The 21,432-nt window shown below is 43.5% G+C and overlaps 1 protein-coding gene across 2 annotated transcripts; it reads right to left on the bottom strand.

Annotated features, from left to right (window-relative positions):
* Positions 1-1,719: 1,719 nt before the first annotated feature.
* ACER2 (alkaline ceramidase 2) lies at positions 1,720-20,939 on the bottom strand. Of its 2 annotated transcripts, none has more exons than XM_087716115.1 (6): positions 20,506-20,939; positions 15,509-15,623; positions 13,380-13,521; positions 6,316-6,453; positions 3,962-4,099; positions 1,720-2,600 (listed from the first exon to the last, which is right to left on the bottom strand). In XM_087716115.1, the coding sequence occupies exons 1-6, from the start codon at positions 20,611-20,613 to the stop codon at positions 2,414-2,416; spliced, it is 828 nt and encodes a 275-aa protein (XP_087572241.1). In that variant the 5' UTR covers positions 20,614-20,939; the 3' UTR covers positions 1,720-2,413. The 2 variants fall into 2 exon arrangements, with proteins under 2 accessions (XP_087572241.1, XP_087572242.1); XM_087716116.1 differs by lacking the exon at positions 20,506-20,939 and adding an exon at positions 20,259-20,367.
* Between the last annotated feature and the right edge of the window lie 493 nt (positions 20,940-21,432).

The raw sequence follows: 21,432 nt of genomic DNA, 5'->3' as shown, positions 1-21,432 counted from the left end.
AGCGGGACAATTTCTCCAATTATTGGTTTGTTTTGTTAAAAAAAGGGGGGGGGAATCATCCTTTAACCTTCCACCAACATTCGTCCCATTCTTGTTGGTCGCTGCGATTTTCAAAGTCCTCCCAATGAACCTGCAAAATGGATGTGAACCCCTGGCAATCATTTAAGAATACCCATAACTAAATAACAAGCAGAGTGAACCCCTTGCCTATCCACTCCTATAACAACCTAAAGGCCTCAAATAGCTGTCTCAAATCACTCAGAACTCAGAGCTTGGCCCAACTCAGACAACTCAAAATGTCATGGGTCTGTGCTGGTAATCAGCTGGCAAGAGATGGGGAGGAACTGGCAAAGTACAACTGTATCATTGCTGTGCTGGTGATTTCATCTACAACTCATTTTGCCACTGGTTGGCCAATGAAATGTGCCTCAAGCCACAGGGGGAAACTTCTATTGATATTCACTAAGGTAGACTGCCCCAGCTTTGAAAAATACACCCATGTCTTCCATTCTTCAACTGCAGGAACCAAACACTGTATCTCAAAGGGGGAGCACTGAATTATCTTGTCCTAAAACGAGGCACCAGGCCGTGCTGACAGAGCCTTACGGCACTCACTCACAAACAGGCATGGAACTAGGCCGGTCCACAGTGATAAAGCTGTCTCAATCAACTCACTTTGGAAAAGTTCCACACGGCCAATGGCTCCCAAATGGGAAAATTGGCCCCATTTATTTAATGCTCCATGCAACATTTCTGACAATGCATCAAGGAACTGAGCAGTCACAGCCAAATGGAATAGAAAGGAACAAAGCGCCCAATTCAATTCCACAATCAAGCATAGATATTTACCCAGCTTGGTGCATCAGCAATTGAGAAACATTGGTTGCAAGAAGTGTGCCCTCACCCACCCCCATTTACAACTGTATCTTGGCTTTGTATCCAGGGATAGAAACGCCTGTTTTTGTTTTTGCCTATGCTTGAAAACAAACCAAGTTATTTTTAGCATGTATTTTCCTTTTCCATCCAATCTACTAAACCGTGGCTGATTATTTATCGGGCATCTCATCTATTTAAATACAAAAAAAGAGAGGGTTCTTTAAAAAGTGACATTAAAAGCTCCAAATTCATCGGACTCACTGCAGGATCATCTACAGGGTGAGTCAAAAATAAAATAAAACAGTGAGTGTATACAATTGAAGCCCCCTTTTTTTCCTCCTGCCTCACACAAAAAAAGAGGGGGCTGAACTTTTAATCACGTAGCCACAGGCACAATTTTGATTTCATGGATTCCCTGACATGTATTTTAACAAAGGTTCAAATATTTCAGAATCTAGGGAACACCCAACTGCACAATTTAAGCAGCTTTCAAATACCTGCACAAGCCAAAGCACTGATTCTTCACTGCCCTTGAAATTTAGTTACATCTGCTTAAAAATGGAAGTGAATAATGAGGATGGATTGCCCTCTATGTAACTAACTCCTAAAAGTGTGTCATGGTAACAAGAGGCAAAAAAAAAACCAGACGGATAATTAAACTCAAACCTTTCCAAGTTCATGTTTGCTTGCAGAAAACATGGAATTAAAATGGAGATTGAGAGATAAACTGCTTTTTGTTTTTTTGCAGAAACCTGGTAGATGATTGTTGAATTGCTCTCCTTCCAAGAACTCAGCTGAAAAATGACTTAACTGCCTGGAGACCAAGTAAAGCCTCACAACTAGTCATTTCAAAGACAATTTTTATTCCTTCACTGACTTTTCTCCATCTTATTTTTTGAACTGTAGTAAACAAGTCTCCGCAGAGTGAACTATTATAGATGGGTTGTCGTATGTTTATGATATTTTGATGGATTAAGAAGTGAGACAGCTTCTCAAGGACTGTTCTCCTCTTAAACTGACCAGAGAGTTTAAAGAGATTTCATTTGCTCAATTAATGTGTAAATATGCACCTGCAGCCCAGGAGGGACATCTGCAAAGCAATTCTATTAAATCCTTAATACACAAATCTGGTGATTATTTCTCAAACAGAATACAGCCATCAACACACTCGCAGAGAGACAGACACCCGTTTTTCCATTCGTCCTTCCTTAATGTGGAGGGTAAGATGTCACCCAGTTCCCTGACCACCGAGAGTGTGACAGGCAGTCAAAGCAGAAGGGAAACAGCTTTACTTTTTTTGAGGGGGGGGGAGCAGGAGGTGCATTTGTGGAAATACAGGCTTTCTGCTTTCCGGATTCATTTGTATGGATTCATTTCTTAGGCCACTCAGAACAAACTTTTTTTTGAGATTCTGCTCTGACCACGTCATTGGGTGTCATTTGCTTCCGCAAGGACCCCATGGGGCAATCTTCCCACTAGAGATTCAGGCCTTTTGGAGAAACAGCAGGTAAAGAGGATGGGACGCTTCCGTTGCCTTTCAAGTAATCTTGAGGGGAGACTTCTTGTGAGCACAGAGGAGAGTGACGTAGGGCACCCCAATGAATGCCCACTTCTCACTGGGCCAGAACTTGATGACGGGGCCTTGTTCGGGGATCTCGGAGACAGCATCAAAATAGGCAAAGCAGACACAGCCCAGGTAAGCTGCAATACAGATGAGGATGTGCCTGGAAAAGAGAGAAGCGAAAGGACTGAGGTTTTGCTTCAGTTTCAGGTCTTAGAAGACTGAATAATAGAGTTGGAAGGGACCTCGGAGATCATCCTGCAACTCCTGTAACTGTTCTTCGTATGCTTCAGCTTCCAGCCCCCTTATCTTTTTTGTTGCTCCTCTCTGCATTGTTTCACAAGGAGGGGCAACACTTAAGGTCAGTGGAAGTAGCAAACTTATGCACTTTTGCAGGGAAAAGAAACAACGAACCTTCCTCAAGAAATGGGGAGCTTTTGCAAAAGTTTTATTTTTATACTACTCACGTAGCAACGCAGAAAGCATTCAGTAGCTGCTCTGCCATCTGTTGCACCCTGGAAACAGGGCATAAAACAGACCATGTGCATTGTTGTGAATGCAAGCTTGGATCCCAGGGCTCAACTTGAGGATACTGAGAACCCCCAAGGGGAGTTGTTAACACTTTTATATGTGCATCGGCAATTTTTTCCTCTCTGGAAAGAAGGCAAATTAACTTCCTTTCTCAAAGATGCTAATTTGAGATCTCACAATATGAATCAGCTGCTTTTCTGAGTATTGGGTCTCTGTCCTATGAGAAATAGGGTTCAAATCAGGATTTGAAGTGGAAATGGAGGTAATCCTTGGTTTGTGGGCTACCTGGAACCACTGGACTATTTTTAATGATTCCAAAGATCTTTGGACTTTGAAATTTGATAATAAAAATAGGAGACATTGACTGTAGCTGGAGAATAATGGTTTAAACCAGAGGTATCTAATCTTGAAAACTCTGAGACCTGTGGAATGACGCCCAGAATTCCCCTGTCAGCATAGCTGGTTGTGGAATTCTGGGAGTTGAAGTGCACAGATCTCAAAGTTGTCAAGATAGGACAGTCCTGGTTTAAACTTTACAACAGACTTCCTGTATTGTTCTCTCAATATTCCACCCCTAGCTACGGCATCCCTGCAAAATCTCAGAAAAATCTTTGCCTATTATGCAATTCCTCTGCTGTCTTGTGTCATTGTTCTGTCTACTGAAATTTGTAGCACCTCCACCCAAAAATATCAGCCTCCAGTAATGGAAGGAGGCCCAACTATTTTCTTATTTGTGTGAATCTTAACACACCCTGATATGTCACTGTCAAAACACAAACGAGGGAGTAAAATATATTTTTCTACCAGAATTTATTTTGTTAGTGCTGTTTAACTTGACTGACTCATGGATCAAAATAATCACCCAAAACTACCTTACGCAAGGTCTGATTTTAATATGAAACACACTAAGAAACTGTGCCGCTATTGCATTGAAAACGGGTACACACCAGCAAAGGGAAATACTTAATAAAGGAGAATAAAACTAGGACTCACCATACGCAGTGTAAATAAGGAAAATTAACAGATGACCAAATCTCGCAAAATGCTTTGTCACTAATCCAACAAAATAGTGCCAACATCCACCACAAGCCAGAAAAGAGTCCCAATTTATACACTCGGACATTGTCACACCTAGAAGGAAAAGTGATAACTGGGAGTTACATTGGCAATAGTGTAAATGAATAAAACTGGTGGAAGTTTAAATCAAGTCAAGTCAACCTGGGTTATGAATCAAAATACATATTTTGGTGAAATCTGTTGAATTACTGATTTGCACAAGTGAAATATCAAATGAAAGATAGGAATGTCTACAGGCTAGGGTCCAAAAAAATCAAGATGGACTGATTGAAGCTCTGCCCAAAAACCACACACAATGTAGCCACTACCTTTTGGGACCAGAGCTGACTGAAGCATGCAAGCAACAAAATTCCAATTATAAGCAATGTCATAGCATTTGATCTTACTAGACTTGAATTCCTCTACCCAAAAAAGGTAAATTTGAAGAGTTTTGCTTCCCCTTGGACCAATATATTATCACCCAAGGCAGGGCCGTCAAACCCACGGCCCGCAGGCTGGATGCGCCATGTACTGGCCACGGCCACACCCGGTTTAGTGAAGGGGGGAAAAGTCATGATACATTACGTGACGATGCCATGACCTAAGGATATTTATTACTGCAAAAACACTTTGGGAGGAAGATGATTTTTGCTTAATGAGAAGAAAATCTAACATCTATCAGATTTCTTCCATGAGTTCAATTTTGTATATACATGGTTTATATTAATTACTAGCTGATAATCCAGAGTTGGCTGGATATTTATTTATAGGAGGAAATGTCCAGACCAAACATGTTGGATTTTCCCCCTTACAAGAGGGAGCCCTCTTGTGGAGTACTGTGAAGCTGTTACCATGGCAACTCCACTGCACTGTACAGTAGAAGCTATTTTACAGCAGTATAGTAGAAGCCATTTTAAAGCACAACAGGCTGTATCTTAACAGAACACACACACTGAGTTGTTTTAAGGGTATCTTACCCCCCACATTTTTCTCCAGAGAGTAAGTCATCTGTGTACCAAGTTTGGTTGAGATTGCTCGAGGTGTTCCAGAATTATGCTGGAACACACATGCAGACAGCCATTTGTGTGTGTGTGTGTGTGTGTTCTTTACATCAGGGTCCCCAACCCCCCCCCCAGTCCGTACACCAGCACCGGACCATGGCATGCCAGCAACCAGCTGTGCAAACAAGCGAAGCCTCATCGCAGCACACAAAACCATGCCTCCTTTGGTCTACAGAAAAACCTCTCTCCAAAGAACTGGTCCCTGGTGCCCAAAAGGTTGGGAGCTGCTGCTTTACATGGCACCACAACACTGGTCCAGCACTTACAATTTTTGTTTTGAACATTTACCAGAGATGGTTTGTATTTTGATTTGATGGCTGTCCCATGCTGTGCTCTGATGTTAAATACAAAGAATACAAAGAGTATTCTTTGTATTTAACATCAGAGCTTCTAAACATCAGAGTTTTAAAACGGGGTTCGGGCCACGTGCTACACTAGGTGGTACTAACTTCACCTTAAGTTATGTATTAAGCAAGTTTATAAGTTTGGGGGGGGGGGTGCAGTAAGAGTACTTCTCCTAGGACCTCATTACCCCTGAAAAGGCCGAATGATAACTTTCAACTAGAAACGGGAAGAGGTTGTGCTGGAACAAACTGCACCAGCATTGGAGAGCCCATTTGGTCTAGTGCAGGGGTTGGCAACCTTAAACACTGAAAGAGCCATCTGGACCCATTTCCCACAGAAAAGAAAACACCAGGAGCCACAAAACCCTTCCCGCGCCTGACTATTTCCTGAGCAGCCACAAAACTAACCTATGTAGTTGCGTTAAGCATTCTGTTTACTTCTGAAACTTTTATTTTCTTGGATTTATTCATGGTTGGCCTACCGGGGGTCAAAAAGCTCAATAAATCATGTGCTAGTGGGTGTTGTACATTGGTGGCTCAAAATATGAGCAACAGGAAGCTGCAGCACAGGGATGAGAGCAACATGCAGCTCCAGAGCAGTGGGTTGCCAACCCCTGGTCTACTGATTAAGGTATGAAGCTAGAAAGTAGGAAACAGTGAGTTCTAATCCTGCCTCTGCCACAAAAGCCAGTTGGGTGACCTTGGGCCTGTTCCTCCTCCCACTCAGCCCAACTCCCCTGACAAGGTTGTGTAGAACATAAAAGGAAGGAAGGTGTGTTGGATATTTTCACTGCCTTGAGTTATTTGTAAAAATAATAAAGACGAGATCTAAATAAATGAATTAAATGTAATTTTTCTGCTTTGCCTCAGTCAGTCTGGTACATACCTTTTAAGTTCTGCAATAAGCAGGGCGCTGCAGGGAAGTCCTAATGTCATCAAGGAGATGTTATTAATGGCAGGCTTAACGAAGGCGAGGCATGTAGTGACTCCAGAAAGAATGCCCACTGCAGCTTTGAACCGGCCTCTGCAAAATACATGTATTTTTAAACAGGGTCACTCTTGAGATGAAATAAAGACATAAAAACAGGTGTCAAAAACTATTTGCCCCATGGAATTGATCCTTCAGTTGTTCCGAGAGAAAAAAAACAGCCACAGGTTTCGCCAACCCAAAATGTTGTTTGTTTTAAGGGACGTAGAATGGAGGACCACATACTTTATTTACTGAGAAAATGGATGTGCTGCCTGTTTCCCATTGTTTGCAAAAATGTACAAGTACTGTAGAACTTGACTTACAGCCCGGAAATTTGGTCGTCAGTTGTTGTAGTCATCAGGTGATCAGACTTGATTTTACAATAGCTGTTAAGTATATCAGGTGAATTAAATCCAGCTTATCCAATGTCAAAAAAGTCACAAACCTGATCACATAACAGTAGGATATTGCAACCAGTTATAAATACCCCCCAAAAGGTGCTTTTTCAGGAGGCAACTGGACTTTATTTTTTCTTCCTTCGCTGAAGACGTTTCTCATCCAAGAAGTTTCTTCAGCTGTGAGTGGATGGTGGGAAATGGAAGGATTTATATTCCTTGCAGATAGTTTGGTCATTTTCATTCTTTTAGAGAGTCGTTGAGGCCACTTGGAAGTGTATCTGTCTCCTCGGGATCATCCTCACCCATGCAAATAACCAACTGTCTGCAAGGAGCATAAAACCTTCCATTCCCCACCATCCAGTCCAAAGAAGCTTCTTGGATGAGAAGCAAAATGGGTTCAAAGAAAAACAAGAAAGTCCAGTTGCCTCCCGAAAAAGCACCTTTGAGACTACCATGACCTGAATGGCTTAGGATCTCTACACTTTTAACCAGTCATAAATATGTCAGTTACATGTGCCCAAGGGGCAATTACATGACCAGGAAGTGCAGCACTTGTAACTTTGACAACAAAGGTCAAAAGTCCATTATAACTTTGAATGGTTATTAAGCAATCAGTCACAAATCAAGGATTACCTGTAATAAAAGGAAAGGATCAGAGCTTCCGTAAAAGGCATTTAACCCTATATTCTATGTGAGCAGGAATAATTTAAAATCCCTCTGCAGTAACATGGAGATGGGTCTGCTTTAATACCAGCAACAATTTGTTCCACTTGCTCTATGGACAAAATCCAAAGTACAGGTAGTCCTCAAGTTACAACCGTTCAATTTAGTGACCACTCAAAGTTACACCATCATTGAAAAAAGTAAATTTATAACCATTTTTCACACTTACAACTGTTGCAGCATCCCCATTGTCATGTGATCAAAATCTAGACACTTGGCAACTGACTCACATGTATGATCTTTGCAGTGTCCTGGGATCCTTTTATGACCTTCTGACAAGTAAAGTCAATGGGGAAACCAGATTCACTTAATGTTGGTACTAACTAACTTAATAGTGATTCACTCAACAAATATGGCAAGAAAGGTTGTAAAAATGGGGCAAAGCCTACTTAACAAATGTCTCACCTAGAAACACAAATGTTGGGCTCAACTGTGGTCGTAAATTGAGGACTACCTGTAACTGCAACAAAATGTATCTGTAGTAAGATCTGGAAACAATGCTCTGTTGTTGACCCAAGAATACAAAGTAAACAATAAAGGAATAAATTTCAGTCAAGAACGGTCAGGATCATAATTAAGTTCCAGTTCAGAAGTTTTATTGCTCCATCCTATACAATGACAAAATAAAGTTAGGCGTACAGCAATTTGATGTGGGAGAAGAGCAGGCCAAACAAGTTGAGTCTAACCTTTCCTAAATTCCATTGATCGTTATCTGGTGAAAATGTATTCATACCAGGTAAGGGTCAAACACAAGAATGTAGTCAACTACAATGTAAAACCTTACACAACTTAGACCAAAGTTAGATGTAAGACAACTTGATGTAAAAGAAGAATAGGTAGAACAAGTTCAGCCAAACCCTTCCTGAATTCTGTTGACCCTTATCAGGTGAGAATTTATTCACACTAGAGAAGGGTCAAACACAAGAATCTAGTGAACTATAGTGTACAAAGCCTTACATGACCAGTGGTGTCAAACTCAATGAAATCGAGCTTGACACCCATGACTTAGACCAAAGGCAACTTGATGAAGAAGAAGAGCAGGTAAATCGAGTTGAGTCCAACCCTTCTTGAACTCCGTTGAATTCCTGAATTTATTCACACCAGATAAGAGTCAACAGAATTCAGGAAGGGTTGGACTTAAGACCGTTTGAGAGAATATAACAATTCTAGGTTGATGAATCACTTTACTCGTTCTGCCTGCTCCTATATCAAGTTGTCCTATGCTTAATTGCAGTCTAAGTTGCACAAGGCTTTGTACACTCTAGTAAGCACCCCGAATTGTGTTCAAAACAGCAAAAAGCAAAGTGAGTTGTTTGGTCATTTCCAAGGTGGTTCTATTCATCATCACACTCATCACTGCTCAACTGTTTTCTGTGTCAACTACAATTTTGGCACTGACTTTATGGGTGACCACTTGAAGAAAATACTGAGGATATGAAGTGCACAAACCACCGATATTAGGTAGCAAGTTGTGGATTATCTTTATGTGTTGAAGCTACAAGGTGAAGCCAAACAATGAGCTTGATTTAGGAATTCATCAAAATATATCAACAGCTCTCCCTTTACATGAGCCCCTATTCTATGGCCATGTGCTGTTCACACTCCCAAGGGCTAAATTTTGTTGTAAGTGGCAAAAGGTAAACATAATTAATTCTCTGATAATTACAGCAGAACTGGTAGAACAGTTTACGGATTGGCACCTGATTCTTACTACACTTAGGGCTGTAAGCAAGACTGGCAATCTACTGCCTATTTCAACTGCCCATTTGTGAGACAGTAGCAAAATGTTATCATTTCTTCAAAAAGAAATATATGAAATTATACTAACAGAAGCAGTGAAAATAATTATCTGGCGAACAAGGAAAAAAAGGCATGTTTGCTGGAGAAAAAATGGAAAATGCAACAATAATATTGCATTATGTATATACAAAAAGAAAAACCATTGCAAAAACTGTAGTTCACAGAGCAAAGACTATAGATAATATTCCAAGAGAAAATGCAGAACAATTTTGGAAATTAAAAAGAATTGCTTTGGAAGTGGAAGAGGAGGGAGAAACACATAATTCTGGATGAAACGGAAGTGAGGGAGGGCTTAAAGGGACATTTTATAGATTTTTATGGGAATTACAGGGAGCTACTTTGGTGCAGTGGTTTAAGGCATCATCTAAAAAGTGGGAGTTTTTGAGTTTTAGTCCTGCCACAGGCAACAAGCCAGCTGAGTGACCTTGGACCAGCCACTTTCTCCACCCTCAAGAAGCAGGCAATGAGAGTCAATACTGACTAAGAGAATTAAAACAAACACTGGGTTATTGCCCCTATCATGATGAAAAACAGGTAATAAAAGCTGTATGAATATTGACATTTTGAGAGCAGGAAAAACTGACTGCCGCCATCCTGGGGAGAAGAAAAAAAACACAGTATACAATGTGTTTAAACAAGCTTCAGAAAATACAGGTAATCCTTGACTTATGACCACAATTGAACCCATAATTTCTGTTGGTAAACGAGACAGGGGTGAAGTGCATTTGGGCCCATTTTACAACTTTTCTTGCCACAGTGGTTAAGCGAATCACTGGTGCAAAGTTGGTTGTTAAGTGAATCCGGCTTCCGCATTGACTTTGTTCATCAGAAGCACTCAAAAGGGAGGCTTTGCTACTAAATTGGGAGAAGATTAAAAGACAATATTATTTAAAAATTCCAGTCTGGCTATCAACTATAGAAGCACTCAAAAGGAGATCATTGGATCCAGGACATGGCAAAAGTTCATAAATATGAGTCAATTGCCAAGCGTCCAGATTTTGATCACGTGACCATGGGGATGCAAGTTCATGTGTACTTGTGAAAAATGGTAATAAGCCCTTTTATCAGTGCCGTTGTAACTTCAAACGGTCACTAAATGAACTGTTGTAAGTCGAGGATTCCCTGTGAGGCAAAAACCATGAGGTTGATCTGACTACCATTAGCTGTGAAAGAGCGAAAGGTTTGAAATAGACCTGAAATGTGAAAGCCCTTCCAACCAGATTTTGACAGCAAGGCCAGATCTAGCAGCGGGGATGAAGGAGAAGTGCAAAAGTGCAATGCATCCTTATCATAACCAGAGGATTTTAGCAAGGCTAAATCACCATAGTAAAATTCTCTGTAAAAACCTTGTACTCTTGCACTTTTATTTGCTGAATGGGACTTTCTTATGGCTGTGCTTGTCTCAGTCAGACCTTCTGTCTACCTTGCCAGCCATCGGGGGCCGGGGTGATGGTGGTGCTCAGTGGCAGATCCAGTATCTCAAGCTGCTCCTACCATTGCAATAATAATCCTCGATCAATGTCATCCACAACACTCGCATCTGTTAGGGCTCAACCACAATGCTATCCCAGAGTGATAGTAATGCTGAAGCATAGAAATGTTGGGGGCCACCAAGAGGATGGAGACTTCTTCACCAAAGATCTACATTCCCCTCTGTCTGTCTGTCTGTCTGTCATCCATCTATCATCCATCCATCCATCTCTCTCTCTTTCTCATCCATCTATCATCTCTTTATCTCTTGCTAACAATCATTCATCCATCTATGGGTATGTGCATATGCATATATATTTAATTACTGACTTTTGTTCAATAAATCACCAACCTAGAAACAGTCTCTGAAGGACTGGATATAAATCCCTAAAGTAAAGGGTAATTTATCTAATCCAGATTGCCTGATGACGATGGGAGCTGTAGTTTAATCAATGTAAAAGGTGCTACACTGGGGGAAGACTAAGCTATTTTTCGTAATTTGTCACATGGCAAATAAATCCTTGGTGAATACTCGGCCATATACTTATAAGAGATAGAACGAAAGAAAAGGATTAATCGCAAATATGATATCTGTGTTCCTCTCGTCTTTGCTCTGGGGCGCAGGGGCTACACATTAATCTTATAATCTTTTTAGGAAGAGTTGCTGAGGGATTAGATCAACCATCTCTAACCCAATTCTCTCTCATTACCCCAGCAACCACCAACAAACATGCCCCTGAAAAAATCCTAAGCCTTTTCAATAGCTTTTTTTCCTTGTGTCAGTATTTCAGTCTGCTTAGCATTATCTATATAACATTATGAAGAGCATCCTAAGTATAGAGGAATTGAATAATATATTGGTGGCAGCTATAATGTACAGTATTGAAGAATCCAAGCAGAAAAACTAGATTTCAGTAAGACCAAACTCACCCAGTTATTTATATACTACTAAAAATCTCACTGTCATGACTTTTAACTGGGCAAACCAGTGCATCCTAGGTCACCAACTTTAAACCAAGGTGCCTCAAATGAGCTAACTTACAGTATGTGTCCAAAATCCAGACCCATGATTTTTGAGAAAGTGAAATTTAGGAAAACTGTGGCTGCCTCAGAGCTAATGGCTGCTGCTGTACTGCTGCTATGGTCACGTGAACTTCATTTTCAACATTTCATTACAGTTTCCCAGCCAGTCCAGCAATGCCTTGCTCCTCCCCCACCCAGCAGCAGCCATTTAACTTGCTGAAAGAGAAGGGAATAGGAAAGAATAGGGGAGGAAGAAAGGGAGGAGGAAGGGCCATGCAGCCTTCCCAACCCACCCAATCCTCCATGCAACATCCCCGACTTGCATGGCACATCTCACATACTCTCAAGGATCCCCAGACCTTTCTCTACCCGCAATCTCCCCATATGCCCTCCCCCATCTACAAGGCACCTCTCATACAGCCCTGTGATCCACACGCACCCTTCATGACCTGTGCCACTTTTGCCCTACCTGGCCAACACGACATCTCTTACACCTCCCCACGATCCCCACACAAGGGGCTGCATGCTACCTGACACGTGGAATCTCTTGCACACGCACACACCCTCTCCCTGAGCTGAGCATCACCTCTTGCACATCTCCATGCACAATTGCTGACTCACAGCCCACCATTTGCGGGGGGGGGGGGGGGCAGAGGTAGGGAAGGGAATTTCCAATGGTGCCCACCAGTTTTCCACAAGGAAACTCAATAGGAAACTCAATAGGAAGTTGGAAGCAGCTCCCATTCTCCCCGTTTTTCACATCGGTGGTCTCTGTTCACATTCTGTTTCTCTGTTTAAATAAGGAAATATCTTTGAACCAATGACCCATTGGAGCACGGATTTACTTTATTTAATTTATATCCCACATGTATTATTTTTATAGAGAACTCAATGCAGTAATCATAGGTAATACTCCTTACTCCTCCTATTTTCCCTCCACTACAACAGCCCTGTGAGTTGGGCTGGGAGTGTATGACTGGTTCAAGGTCACATAGCCAGTTTTCATGGCTAAGGCAGGAATTTCATCATCTCCTGGTTTCTAGAGTGGTGCTTTAACCACTAGACCAAACTGGTTTGTGTAGTTCTTCCTAACTGGGTAAATTCCATCAAAATAATCCTTTAATTTTCCAGCCAACTTCAGGTTTCCTCTTTCATTCAACATGCAAGACAATCTTGCATTTATCTTCTGCCTTCTTTTTTTTTTTGCATCAGTGTTATGAGGTAGCTACTTAGATACACTTTCCCTAATCTTAATTTTTGTGGATAAACTATGAGATAAACTTGCTTCATCTTCTGCTTTGTCATTTGTCTATCATAGGCAGCAATAGGAAGACCATAACATAGGGAGGTTACCTGCAGGGCAAGTTGGAGAAGCTGTAACTGAACTAAATCCCAATCTGCTTGCCTACATAAAGATAAACCTGAAGCTAGTTTACAACACATCAGTTCGAATTTCCTGCACTTGTTTTTTGTCGAGAATCATCTCTCTGTGTTCCTTCTTTCAAGGAAACAGTCATGATATTAAGGCACAAAAAGCTGAACACAATGCTTTCCAGAGATATTTACCTGTCATTCCTAAACATTTTAGGTAGATACCTTCTGGGGAACCACATAGCCAGAGCACACATCAGAACCCAAAGTATAGCAAGTTCATCGAGCATCTGACCCAGGAAGCTAAGCGTAGCATGGAAGTAGACAGAGCCAATTCCTAGAGAGATACAGTAAATGATTATTATTCTACCTCTAAGGCATGGTCATATCATTATTTTCCAATGACTGTCTGAAAACGTAAACCTTTATACTTTAGATGAAACATACTGTACAAGATGAAAAGCCAAGTTATAAAAGAAAGACAACATTCACCCTCCCAAATCAACATTTTAATGCACTTGCCTCCCCCACCCCCACCCCAAATCTTGTGAAGATTTTGCTCGGCCAGGCAGTCTTAATAGAAATATTTAATTCAATGTTCTTAATAGCACTGAAGCAGGACAAATCTTACACAATCCTTGGTCTAGGGAGGAGTAATGGGTGATTTTTCCCATATAATTTTTTACTTAAGATTTTTATTCTGTTTTTTTATATACTGTGGTTTTTCTTGTCAGTATTGGTGGAAATATTCTTGATGGTTCCTTGATTAAGCTCTTATTTACTGTTTGTTTGTCTGAGTTGGTACTTCCTTGATTGGGGTATTGTTTACTTCTTGATTATTGTTAATCTTGGTATTAATCTCTGCTCATCTGGGTATTTATTAATGGTTTTTGAGTTTTCTTTTTGATGTTTTTCTTTTTGTTGGCTTTACAATTGTCTCTTTTGAATGGTATATAGATGTTGTTTATCTTTATGTGCCTGTTGATGGCTGATTTGTCTCAGTGTCAGGCTTCTAGAAATTCTCTAGCGGTTTTTAGATTTGACTTGGTCTAAGATGCTGATACTCCTGCCTCCTCTTTTCCCCACAACAATCCTGTAAGGTAGTGAGACTGACTCAAAGTCACCTAGCTGGCATTTGTGCCTAAACTCAAGTCTCTGGTTTGCAGGCTAATAGCTTCACCTCTACTTCAAACCGTTCTCCCCATTCACTGAGATTTTATACAGGGAAGAACACCAGTTATATATTTTGGACTTCAATTCACATCACCTCTAGGCACTTTGAACAAATGACACAGGAATGTGGAATTTTTAGTTAAAAGTATTTGGACAACACCAAGTTGCCTACCTAACTGGAGATACTGCCAAGAGGATGTTCTGTAACAGATAAATTGCTAGTTAGAGACGCCCAGAGTTGGTTATCAGATGAACGGCTATGTAATTATTTTAAATAAATGAAGAAAATAAAATAAAAATATTGTGCAATCCATTTCACAATCAAGGAAGAGAAAGAGTGCAATCATGCTTATCCAAAATAAAAAAATAAATAAAATTAAACAATTTTGACTTGGGTTGTTTCTGTGTGTTTGTATTTTAGCTACTGGGTATTTCTTCGGATTCCTATGGGAGCAGAACTTATGGACAAAAAGAAGTGACGACATAACTTAGCAAAAACTGGATTGCTACAACATCACTAGTAATAGCCAAAGGAATCAGTACAGTAAGATGATTATATTAGTAAAGCTATTATATGATACATTAAAGGGGTCATGATGGTATCAGCTTACAATACTGTTCTTTGTTTTGAGTTCATATTCTGCTTCTGAATTAGATGTACTCCTTGACTTACAACCCATTCATTTAATGACTGTTTGAAGTTACAACGGCACTGAAAAAATGTGACTTATGATCTTTTTTCACTTATGACCCTTGCAGCATCCCCAATGTCATGTGATCAAAATGTGGATGCTTGGCAACTGTCATGTATTTATGATGGTTGCAGTGTCTTTTGCAACCTTCTGACAAGCTAAGTCAACAGGGAAGCCAGATTCACTTAACAATTGTGTTACTAACTTCATTCCAGTGATTCACTTAACAACTGTGACAAAAAAGGTCACCCAATGGGGCAAAGCTCACTTAACTGCCTTGCTTAGCAATGGAAATTTTAGAGTCCACTGTGGTCATGTCGAGGACCAACTTGTAGTTATATGCTTAAACACCCACTCAATTGAGGTATCTTTTGATTTCATGGTACTGTAGTACATAATTTAAAAATAATAATCTCCTAATTTTCATGTCAGATCCCATAAAAATTCAGAATAACTTACCTACAACTACTAGCAAGGTCCATATTAAATATATTCCACTGTTGAAGCAGGTTGCATATTGTCGGAATAAGCACATACATATAGGGGGCAGGACAAAAAACAAGACGTTGCTTATCTAGAGAAAAAAATGGAAAATATTTAAATAAGGAGAAAGAAATTACAGATTTTTTTTCTTCAATCCTTATCTCTGGTAGGAATTTTGCATCATTAATCAAGTGACAGCCCTAGCAACCATAACAAAGGAGACCTTGTATTTTATATGTTTTAAATTTCTACGTGGGAATTGTTAGTGTGGATAAATGAGAATGTTTGACTCGGAGGACCTGCTGGGGAAGGCGGGGGGTACTGGGGTGGTTGGGGGGACCATGGACATGGGAGTGGGTCGGAGCATAGCGGTCGTGACAGGGAGAGGCAGATATGGCGGGGACCTTAGGGCTGGCCATTACCGGGGAAGGAGGGTTCGCTACATTACAGAGATCCCTCCTTCCGGCCCTAGGAGTCCCACTCCAAGACCAGATGGCGCGAGTAGTCAGGACCCTGGTCTCAGGCTGTTGTCGCTAAATGCCAGGTCTGTTGTTCATAAAGCTCCCCTCGTCCGGGACTTAATTACTGACGAGAGGGCAGACCTGGCATGTATTACTGAAACCTGGCTGGGCACAGAAGGAGGAGTCCCCCTTGTAGAGATGTGCCCAGAGGGATTTCAGGTGCTTCATCAGCCGAGAGCCCAGGGAAGGGGTGGCGGTGTGGCTATTGTAATCCGGGAGTCTCTGTTACCTCGTAGGGTCCCTGCTCCGGAGCTTGTCGGGTGTGAGTCTCTGCTGATAAAGTTGGACCTCAAGGGTCAAGTGGGTTTGCTGCTAACGTACCTGCCTCCCAACTGCGTTGCAGCATCCCTCCCCTCGCTCCTCGAGTCAGTAGCCGAGCTGGCGGTTGAGTTCCCCAGGCTTATAGTTCTGGGGGATTTCAACTTGCCATCGCTCGGTGAACGCTCTGACGGGGCGCAGGAGTTCATGGCTTCCATGACAGCCATGGGCTTGACCCAAGTAATTCGGGGCCCAACCCACGCAGCGGGTCACATGCTCGACCTCGTATTCCTCTCGGAGCAGTGGATGTGTGATCTTGGTCTGAAGGGTAATGAGATCATACCCCTGTCGTGGTCGGACCATTGCCTACTGAGGCTTGACTTCCGGAGGCCATACCCCCACCGTAGGGAGGAGGAACCGACCAGGTGGTTCCGCCCCAGGCGACTTATGGACCCTTTGAGGTTCCAGACGGAGCTTGGGGTTATTCCTGATACTCTCGCCCACAGTTCGGCGGAGACTCTGGCTGCCGCCTGGTACTCGGCGGCGTCGGAGTCTCTCGACCGGATTGCGCCGCTACGGCCCCTCCGGGTCAGTGGATCCCGGAGAGTTCCCTGGTTCACCGAGGAACTCCGGGAGAAGAAACGCCGGAGGAGATGCCTAGAGCACCAGTGGAGGTCCGATAGGTCCGAGGCGAACCGAGCACTTTTAACTACCTGCACCAAGGACTATGTCCGAGCATTAAGAACCGCAAAAAGATCTTATATTTCTGCCTTGGTTGCGTCCGCCGAGTCGCGCCCAGCCGCCCTGTTTAGGATAACCCGCTCCCTCCTTAATAGGAGGGATGCGGGAGACCCCTTGCAGGGTAGGGCTGAGGATTATGCTCAATTCTTGGCGGACAAAGTAGCTCGGTTTCGATCGGACTTGGACTCCACCGCAGTAGGTCCAGCTGAGTCACAGGAGGATTACTTGTTACATCAGCTCTGGGTTGAGTTCCAGGAAGTTGCCTCTGGGGATGTGGACAAGGCCATTCGAGCTGTAAGTGCCTCCACTTGTATTTTGGACCCGTGTCCCTCCTGGCTGGTGGCTAACAGCAGGGAGGTGACACATGGCTGGATCCAGGCGGTTGTCACCGCCTCCCTTCGGGAGGGGCACTTCCCCGCCGTACTTAAAACGGCGGTGGTGAGACCCCTCCTGAAGAAACCATCGTTAGATCCAGCCATCTTAAACAACTTTCGTCCTGTCTCCAACCTTCCCTTTATCGGGAAGGTTGTTGAGAAGGTGGTGGCCTTTCAGCTTCAACGGGCCTTGGAGGAAGCTAGCTATCTTGACCCCTTCCAGTCCGGCTTCAGACCTGGTTACAGCACAGAAACCGCTTTGGTCGCATTGACCGATGATCTCTGGAGGGCCAGAGATGGAGGCTATGCGTCCATCCTGGTTCTCCTTGACCTCTCAGCGGCTTTCGATACCATCGACCATGGTATCCTTCTGCGACGACTGCGGGAGGTGGGAGTGGGAGGCACTGTTCTGCGGTGGTTCTCCTCCTACCTCTCGGACAGGTCGCAGTCGGTGTTGGTCGGGGGGCAGAGATCGTCCCTGAGGCCCCTAACATGTGGGGTACCTCAGGGTTCGGTCCTATCCCCCCTACTATTTAACATATACATGAAACCGCTGGGCGAGATCATTCGGAGGCACGGGATAAAATACCATCAATATGCGGACGATACGCAATTGTATCTGTCCGCCCCGTGCCAACTCAATGAAGCGGTGGACGTGATGAACCAGGGTTTGGAGGCCGTTAGGAACTGGATGAGTGCTAACAAACTGGTACTCAACCCGGATAAGACCGAGTGGCTGTTGTGTTTCCCCCCCAATAATTTGGCTAATATACCAACGCTTAGGCTGGGGGGTCAAATTTTATACCCCTCAGATAGGGTCCGCAACTTAGGAGTCCTCCTGGACCCACAGCTGACTTTCGATCACCAGCTGTCAGCTGTGACCAGGGGGGCATTTGCCCAGGTTCGCCTGGTCCGCCAGTTGCGGCCCTACCTAGACCGGGGGGCTCTCACAACAGTCACTCGAGCCCTTGTGATCTCTAGACTGGAATACTGCAATGGGCTCTACATGGGGTTGCCCCTGAAGTGCATCCGGCGACTGCAGCTAGTCCAAAATGCAGCCGCGCGAGTGATAGTGGGCGCACCGCGGTTCGCCCACGTTACACCTGTCCTCCGCGAGCTGCATTGGCTGCCTGTTGGTCTCCGGGTGCGCTTCAGGATACTGATGACCATCTTTAAAGCACTCCATGGTAGCGGGTCTGGGTACTTGAGAGACCGCCTTCTGCCGATTACCTCCCTAAATCGACCAATTAGATCGCACAGACTGGGCCTCCTCCGAATTCCATCTGCCAGTCAATGTCGACTGGCGACCACACGGAGGAGAGCCTTTTCTGTTGCCGCCCCGACCCTGTGGAACGAGCTCCCCATGGAGATCCGTACCCTCACCACTATCCAGACCTTCCGCGCAGCCCTCAAGATCTGGCTCTCCCAGCAGGCCTGGGGATAGGTTTCCAATTACCCGCCCGAGTGTTTGATCGCTGAATGAAAGTTGTGTTTTATTATTTTTTCTTTGTGCACATATTGTTTTGTTTTTGACCTTGCACCCCCCTCCCCTGTGGTTGTAAGCCGCCCTGAGTCCCCTCAGGGAAAAGGGCGGCATATAAATCCCAATAAAACCTTAAACCTTAAACCTTAATTAATCAGTGTTTTGCTATTTTCACTGTATACAGCAGCTTTTCAGGCCAAGGGGAAGATCTCCCTATATGCTGTTGTGACACATCTGTGAGATATTTTTTTGCAGTTAAAATTGCTCACATTTGCTCAGTATCATTTGAGTAAGATTTTGAGAGATGATCAGGGATTCTTCTGAGTTTGTAACGATCAAAGGATCAAAGAGGGATCGTCAGAGCATAAGCTCTGCCATCTGTTGACCAACGCCTTACCCAGCTCCTTCAGGCAATCAACTGGGGGAGTAGATGTTGCTGAATTGCTGGATTGTCTTAATCCAGGTATATTTTTGTATTACTGTGTGATTTGCAAGTATTACTGCTTTGGACAGAAGGTTGTGCAGAGTGGTAAGAACAGCAGAAAAGATTATTGGAAGTTTACTCCCTTCTAACCAGGATCAGACATAGAAGAGCTGCTTGACCAGGGTTTGCTGTATTACATAAACAGTTTTGTTCCTTATCTTCTGAGATGAGATTTTGTAGTACCAAAACAGAACTAGATTCTGTAATTCTGTTTCATACCCTATAGTATCAACCTTGTTAACTCTCATGTTGTTTTTCCACTTTGTATTCTAAAACTCTGTGTGTGTGTGTGTGTGTGTGTATGTGTGTGTGTGTGTGTGTGTGTATCAGAATTTCATTTTTTTAATGTGTGCTGGTGTATTCCCAGAAAAAAAGTGACAATAAAGGTTCTCTTATCTATCTATATTGGAAACAATCCCATTTCCTCTTTGAAGGAAGATTTCAGAAAAGGTGCGGAGCTTTAATCAGGATCTAGTCCAGGGAAGTGTATACAAGGAGTACTTGCTTAATAGCTGCCCTATTTAGTGAATGATCAAAGTTAAACGTGCTGAAAAACCGTATCAACCATTAGCACCAGTCACTGGTATTTATAATGCATTTTTGAATGTTCAATTGGCTGAGTTTCATGTTTAATGAATAAAGTAAATAATAATAGCAACAATAATAACAACAATAATAAATTAATAATTAATAATTGATTATTAATTATTATTATTAATAATAATAAGGTACCGGATCACTGTAACATTCTCACGTAATCGTGGCTGCCTACCCGAGTCAAGCCAGGAAATCGTGGTTTACAAACCACTGTGGCACATTTTGAGCCCAAAATCTAGATCCACCACGTTACACGGGGCACCCCCACCTGATGCACAGGTTCCTTCTTTTTCCAGCCCATCACGCAAGCAAGGAGCTTTCACCGGACTATTCCTGGAGCGGCTCCCAGGCCGGCTAAGCGTGCAGGAACGCAACTTTTTTTTTTTTTTTTTGCAAACCCCTCCAAAAAGCAGCGCAAACAAGCGCGAGACGATTGCAAACGTGCGCCGAAGCGCCGCGCTCTCTCCCCCTTTTGCAAAAGCCGAGAGGCGGAGCAGCGGCTCCAAGTTACGCACCGTGTTGTAAAACTCGGCGATGGTGGGCACGATGGTGTAGTTATCCTCGCACCAGTCCAGTTCGGAGCTGCCCGCCCGGAGATGATCCCACAAGAGGAGGGCGATCATGGCAACAGCTTTTTTAAAACCAGGCTGCCCCGCAGTAGAAACTCGGGGAAACGCTCATCCGGCACCGGCTCGGCTCAGCCCAAGCTGCTGAAAACATTCAAATGGCCGCCCCCACCACCAGCCCCCCACGCGGCAGGGTCGCCGCCTGAGCCTTTTTTTTTCTGCCTTGCCCGACGCGGGGAAGCGTCCCGACGTTTTCACCTTTGCGCCTCTCTCTCTCTCTCTCTCTCTCTCTCTCTCTCTCTCTCTCTCTCTCTCTCTGTGCCTTTCGATCTCCGACGGCGGGGGCGGCTTTTCCACGGCAGCGGCGCACACGCCTCCTTCCCAGCTGATCCGGGCCGTCTCACCATCGCGCTTGCGCAGCGGGGGCCGCCTGTCACGTGCTGTTTTCTTCACCCGTTGCTTTTCCCGGCCGCTTTCGTGCCTGTGAAGGACCGCGGCGCGCGAGTTGTTTAGTGTCTCGAAGCGGGTTGCAAAAAGAAAAAAGAAAGGGCGGCTAGCTCGACTTTACGAGAGTTTGGCCCTTTTTTGCTTGTGTAGTTGGCAAGAGCTTTGGTTCATTGAGCAGCCCTCGTTGCAATTGTAATCATTTTCTTTTAAAATGTTAAAAGCAATTTTGTAGGGGCCTGCATTAGTGCACCAACCTGCCTAACGCCCCTGTCCTAATGTCCCCCATTTACTTATACCATTTCCTGTGTTCTTATTCCCGTTATCTTGTACATGAGTGACAAACTAAATAAATAACTTCAGCGAGGTTTTCCAGCGTGTTGGGTGCTTCGTGTTTCCCGCCACCTGTAAGTGTTCTGTGCAATCAAAACT

Source organism: Thamnophis sirtalis, unplaced genomic scaffold (assembly GCF_051295495.1).
Source record: "Thamnophis sirtalis isolate CommonGarterSnake01/CBP01778 unplaced genomic scaffold, rThaSir2_p1.2 scaffold_5, whole genome shotgun sequence".
Classification (NCBI taxonomy): Eukaryota; Metazoa; Chordata; class Lepidosauria; order Squamata; family Natricidae; genus Thamnophis; species Thamnophis sirtalis.
Note: the sequence above shows the minus strand (reverse complement) of the source record. Positions and strands in the feature narration are given on the sequence as shown.